The 6,187-nt window shown below is 39.4% G+C and overlaps 1 protein-coding gene across 1 annotated transcript in view; it reads right to left on the bottom strand.

Moving 5' to 3' along the window:
- The window catches only part of LOC105462603, a 5,730-nt gene extending 1,686 nt beyond the window's left edge, over positions 1-4,044 (bottom strand). Inside the window, exons 1-3 of the mRNA XM_011709306.1 lie at positions 3,796-4,044; positions 3,352-3,730; positions 2,997-3,196 (exon numbers count right to left, since the gene is read on the bottom strand). Coding sequence (XP_011707608.1) covers positions 2,997-3,196; positions 3,352-3,730; positions 3,796-4,044 — 828 coding nt within the window. The remainder of the gene's footprint in view (positions 1-2,996; positions 3,197-3,351; positions 3,731-3,795) is intronic.
- Between the last annotated feature and the right edge of the window lie 2,143 nt (positions 4,045-6,187).

A 6,187-nucleotide genomic window follows, 5' to 3' on the forward strand; every position in this document is an offset into this window, starting at 1 on the left:
TCATATAAAGCAATTGTAGGTTCTAAAAAAGTTAATGATTGAAAAAAAGAATCTTTATAAGGTAAACGCTTTAACATTTCTTCTACTGCTGTAATATAAAAATTTAAACAATTTAACCTAATTTGCTGCGCGCATTCGGAAGACAAAGTTTCTAGAAAGTTTTCACATTCCGACCTCACATATATATTTTCGACATTTCGTATATTTTCTTTATTATTAATAGTTAAAATAGAAATATTATTTAAAGCGTCAGGATTTATGAAATTTTGAGCAAATTGATGAATTATTTGTTGACTGGAATCGAATAATTTATGAATTAGAATATTACGAGACTGAAACAGAGCATTAAATTCATTTAAAAAATCCAATGAATATTTCAAAAATAGCATATATGCTTTAATAGAATTATCATTTAATTGTTCAAAAATAATTTCTGCAGATTTAGTCTTATCTTCTGCTACTTCTAAAATAAAAAAATTTTTTAAAACTTCCCAATTTTCGAGAAGTCGAACAACACATTGATGCAAACAAAGCCACCTAGTATTTGCCAATTTTAATATTTTAGTTCTTTGTACTTCAAAAAAATCTTGAAACTCAATCAAATTTGCACATCTCTTTGCACTGCCCGAAATATAAGTAGCAACTGCTCTAATTAAATTTTCACACGAAGAAGGTAATTTAGCACAAGCCTTACTAGCTATAAGTGCGGATGAATGGCATATACAATTTAAAGTTATTAAGTCCGGTACTTCTGATTTTAAATGAGTCATAAATGAATTATTGCATCCAATCATTACTGATGCATTATCACTTGCCATTCCAATAATATTTTTAATTGGGATATCTTTTCCTTCTAAAAAATTTTTAAATGTTTCAAAAATTTTACGCGCAGAACAATCTTTAGCATCTAAAAGTAATAATGTTAACAATTGAGTTTTAATTTTTTTATTTAACGGTGAAACATATCGGACAAGAACGCACATTACTTTACTGTCTGTTATATCAGTACTCTCATCGATTAAAATAGAAAATTTACAAATTTTTAAGTTTTCAATAATTTTTTCGACTTCTCGCTTAGCAATAACATTTTTAACAATTTGAGAGCACTTTTTTCGGGCCAGTGAAAGAGCTTGCACAATGTTCGGATTAGTACAAATATTTTTTAATAACGGTATTAAATGATCCGCGGTATGAAATGCTACGTTATGCTCTGTAAAAAATGCTGCTAATTTAATTTCTGCGCGTTTAACTTGATCTTTAAATGACAATGTGTTTTCTACATGCAATACATTATCGGTGGCATTACAATTTAAATTTACTTTTTCAATATGTTTGGCCGTTTGTGAATGCCTTACTAAATCTGTTTTGCAACATCTGATGATTGCGTTGCATGCATTGCAAAATGCTTTATTCTCTACAGGATGAGGAGCTAACCATCCTTTAAAAATATCTTCATCTAGCCATGAATTTTGAAAATCTCTAATTTTACGTTTTTTAATAGCTCCTTTTATGTTAAAATTCATTATATAAATATTTAAAGCCGGTCTACAATTACGTAAACGCAGTCGTAAGTGATTGTAGTTGTAGGAACTGACTAATTACAGTCGAATACTCTTCTTATATTCGCTTGTAATTGGTAAATTCTTACACCTACAACTACTTGCAACTATGCTTACGTAATTGTAAAACGGATTTTAAAACATTTATGCTTACCTGAGAATTTTATCTCCTTCCTTACCCGGTATAACCTCCTCCGTCCGTTATTCGCGCGTCGCCCGCCATAAAATTTTCCGACCCACAACATCACGTGTATATATACATCATTGGCGTAACGGCTCAACCGACGCGCATGCGCGTGAAAAGCGGCCCGTGTACCATCACTGCTTCTGCCCCCCTCCCCCCCTATGGGAGAGGCGGCGCGGGCGCCTAGTTTAAAACTAACCTAATCCAAATCATTTCTTGGTGTGGAGTGGACTTCGCTTCGCGTAAAAAGTTGTAAACCCATGTGGAACCTTGCTTTCCGTTGCAAAGTACACGCGTGGAGGCAGTATGTTCACGCCCCCCCCCCTTCTGCGGGGGAGCCCCATCTCATTTCAAACTAACCTAGTCCAAACCATCTTTTGGTGTGGACTAGACCTTGTTTCGTAAAATGTTGTAACTTGTGTTGTGACAGTGGTCAGTCGAGACGATGGTCAATCGGAACCGTGATCAATCGGGACCGTGGTCAATCGGAACCGTGGCCAATCGGGACGGTGGTCAATCGGGCGGTGGTCAATCGGGACGGTGGTCAATCGGGACGGTGACCAATCGGAACGGTGGCCAATCGGGACGGTGGTCAATCGGGACCGTGGTCAATCTCAACGTGGTCAATATTAACGTAGTGCATGCGCGATACAATTGATTCGATGAGTACATTATCAAGGGGTATTATTCGGATCAACATCCAGTCATTACACAACGAATTCAACCGAGAATTCCGAGTTTTCTTATACGCTGTACATTATATATTATACCTTACACAAAATTCTTATTTATTAATACCGTGTGCTGTTAGTGCGTTTTAGGACTTAGTGCGTTTCTGGACTTGGGCGTCCAGAGGTCCTCTTGCCTAAATTCGGTGTGTCTGTCAGCAACAGTCACTTTATTACTTTTAATTCGCTTACACACTATATATATTATAAATACTATGGCGATGAAAATTATTGTGCCGCTAGTGGTCATGGGGTAAATAAACTGTTTTTGTTGATAGAACAATTTATCGTTATTTTCCAAGTCTTGGTGGATTTTATTCACTTGCTTAGTCAAATGATTTAATTCTTCCGAATTGCCGATCTTTTCTAGTGTAACTTTCGCGGTTTTATTTGCGATATCCGGACTATCCCTCATCAGGGTAATGTTGACACTGGGTACAAAAGTTTCTATTACGGTAGTTTGTATTCGTGGTTCTCAATTATTTCATTCGACGTTATCAGTTTACAATTTTCTCGTAGTGTTACCTTGCCAGTGTCAACAATACTTTCTTTTGTATCTGGGTAGCTGTGACATTGCACCGTGATTGTTTCTGCTGACGCGGCGGAATACAACCACGAGTTTTTTGTCTTTACCCACATGACACTACTGGCGGTTTCAAAAATAGTTTTACAATTTTTATGTTTTTCGGCTTTCGTGTACATTTGCATTTCGCACACGGATTCCGCTGAAATTCGATTTATAACATATTTTTGGTCGCATACATGCTCTGTACGACGGCGCAGTTTTGTAATTCGCGTTTGCTTAAAACTATGTATGTATGCGTTTCCGCGTTTACTGCTATCCACGGATTCTCGACCTGTATTGCCGCGAAGCTTTTACCGTGGTCGTGTATCGGCAATAGTATCGCGTGGATTACATCGTATGCTGGCAACACTATTAACGGAAATCTTAAGATAGTAAAAATGTTTGTTGAGTCGCAAAACGCCGTCATAGTCGCTATTTTTTCTATAGTTATCCAGTCTTCTCCCTGTAGACTGAACGGAAAATATAATCCCTGAGGTAGGTTCGTGGCCGCTTCCTTGAGGCTTGTCAATATTTGACTTACGGAGGTAACTCTGGGGTGTAAAATTCCTTCCTTGAGGTATGTTAAGTAATCTAATGTGTCTGCAGTATCGCGCAGTATGTTTTCGGCCAACGCGCTTATTACCACAAAGTGTTCAACCATGTCGATTTGGCGGCCGTAAACTACAGTTCTGCCCTGTAATTTTTCATAAAGGCTAGGACTCCTTTGTTCTTGTTTATTGTCTCTTCAAGCCGGTCTACGTGGTTTATTGTAGCATTGACCATCTTCAGCTGATGCTTCATGGTGTGTCGAATTGCGGCGTTTGAATCATGGAGCAGCGCGAGTTGCTGGTTGATAAGCTTTTCGTCCTTTTCGTCCACGGTGCCGAATAATGCCTTTGCTATAGACCCTAGTCCGTCGACTAGTCCCCGTCGTTTGTCCGTAGGCGCCTTGTATACCATGGTAAGTCTGTTAAATAGTTCTTGCGTACGCTCGCATTCTTTATCCATGACCTGGCGGAAATTTACGCATGTTGCTAACTCGCCTAACAGGGATTCACACGCCGTGCCGATTTTATTGATTTCTTCTTGTAGTTGTTTTATCCTATCGGCTATCGGCTGGGTCCATTTTTATTACCAACTTCCAATGGCCTTTGACGGGATGCGTCCTCTTCGTTTTTTCGAAATAAATTCCCGGACTAGAAGTGAATTGCTCCAAGGAATACGGCGCGTCTATTTATTGGCTGGGAACTGTCCCATTACGGAGCATGCCCATAAGGTCATCATGTAATGGACGTTTTTCCTTTTAAAATTTATTTCTAATCGGGTTCTCCTTTTCTCGTTTAATCTACCGAGAATCCCAGGCGCTTATCTCGTGGACTTGAGGAGTCCGATTTCGGAAAGTCGACGTGTGCGCGTAAGTGTGTGTAGAATTTAATGCGCTAAAGTTAATTGCTCTTGTCCTCGTGGTGTCGTGCTTAGGCTGCACATTTTAATCGCGCCTGTCGCGGCACCATTTCACCTGCGAATTTAGTTCGCTTGCAGTCATGTTGACGAACGGGATTGTCACGATGTATCTGTTCCCCGAGGATTTGACAGCTATTTTTGTGGGCGAGCTGCCCGTCGAGGACTTAGCAGTTCCGTTCGCGAATGAGCTGCCGTTCGAGAATTTGGCGGCTCGCGAGTTTTTCCGCGATTTTTCCGCGACGCGCTAGTGATACCGGCCGGTGCTAAATCTTCGGACAAGTCCGAGGGCGAGGCCTGGGGCTTTGACCGCGTTGAGCCTGAGTTGGACTACCTTGATGATTTATCCAGCTCCGGAACCCTGTCACTGATGTGGACCGGATGGTGGATGCGTGCGCCCCATCGCGGAATTCCCCCTCGACCTGCTGGAAGAAGTATTTTCCTTCGCCCCCGAGGAACTTTCGGAGGGAGCGATCGACGAAGGTGACGGCGCAGGGGGTTGCGTCCTGGATAAGGTTTTCGCGGAGGGAGCTGAGGCTGCAGGCCTGAAGTTATCCCTAGAGGTTATCCCCGAGGCCGATAGAGCCTACCTTAGGCTATTGTGGGAGTATTTCGGCGAGGGAATTGAGGATTAAAGTGAGTAACCCTTTTATATATGCATTAAACATTACGTTTTTAGTATTTTTGTTTAATGTTCTCTTCTCCTTTTTTGTTGTTACAGATCAGATCTTGGAGAGTGCCACATGACCACAGATCTCGACGTATTATTATATTTTTTATTTTTATCTATATGTGCGCGCAATTCACATGTTATTTACTATATTTATATTGTTTATGTCCTTTTTCTACTATGTATTTTTTGGGGTTTTTTATTATATAGATTTTATAGATATCCTAGCTAACAGGCACACGTCAAAATAACGTCAAAATTTGGTCAGAGAATGACCAAAAATGACCAATAAAATAACGTTAAAATGACGTGAAAATACTATTGTCACGGACCGATGACGACATTTTAAGACGTTAAAAAGACGTGAATTTATAACTATTTTGGATCTTTTTATGACGGTTTAATGACGTTTTAAAAACGTACAAAATTATAAAAATAGACGTAAAGTAACAAGGACTCCTTAAATTTAAATAATGTGTTTAAAAATGAGCTGTTAGGAGTCGGCGCGGTAAACGATGCGCAAATACATATGTGAACGGCTTGTTTTAGTTAATAATACAATTCACTTAACTAATACATAACTTCTTACAAACGTTTCGGCTCCGTTTGAGCCATCTTCAGTGTAATACCACTCAAGTACTTCAGCGTGCATTCACCGTCGTTCGAAACTGAGAATATCCATCGTGGATGCCAGTTCTCATGATTAAAAGCTCCAAAAGCCGGTTGATTAGCCGGATGGAAGACTCAGGATCGCACACCGAATAAAGTCACTTTTACTTGTAACTTCGTGAAGAATAGATGTGCTCCGGTCAGAATGATATACTTGAATCTAATTTTACAAGTTTTTAATTCTTTCAATCTAATTTACAATTTAAATGACATTGTTTTAAACTTTATTCGCGTGATTTATTGTGTACTCGACTTGACTTTATGTCATATGCGGAAATGTTTTATCTGGTGTGCGATCCTGAGTCTTCCATCCGGCTAATTAACCGGCTTTTGGAGCTTTTAATCATGAGA

The sequence above is a fragment of the Wasmannia auropunctata genome, unplaced genomic scaffold (genome assembly GCF_000956235.1).
Source record: "Wasmannia auropunctata unplaced genomic scaffold, wasmannia.A_1.0 LD336097.1, whole genome shotgun sequence".
Classification (NCBI taxonomy): Eukaryota; Metazoa; Arthropoda; class Insecta; order Hymenoptera; family Formicidae; genus Wasmannia; species Wasmannia auropunctata.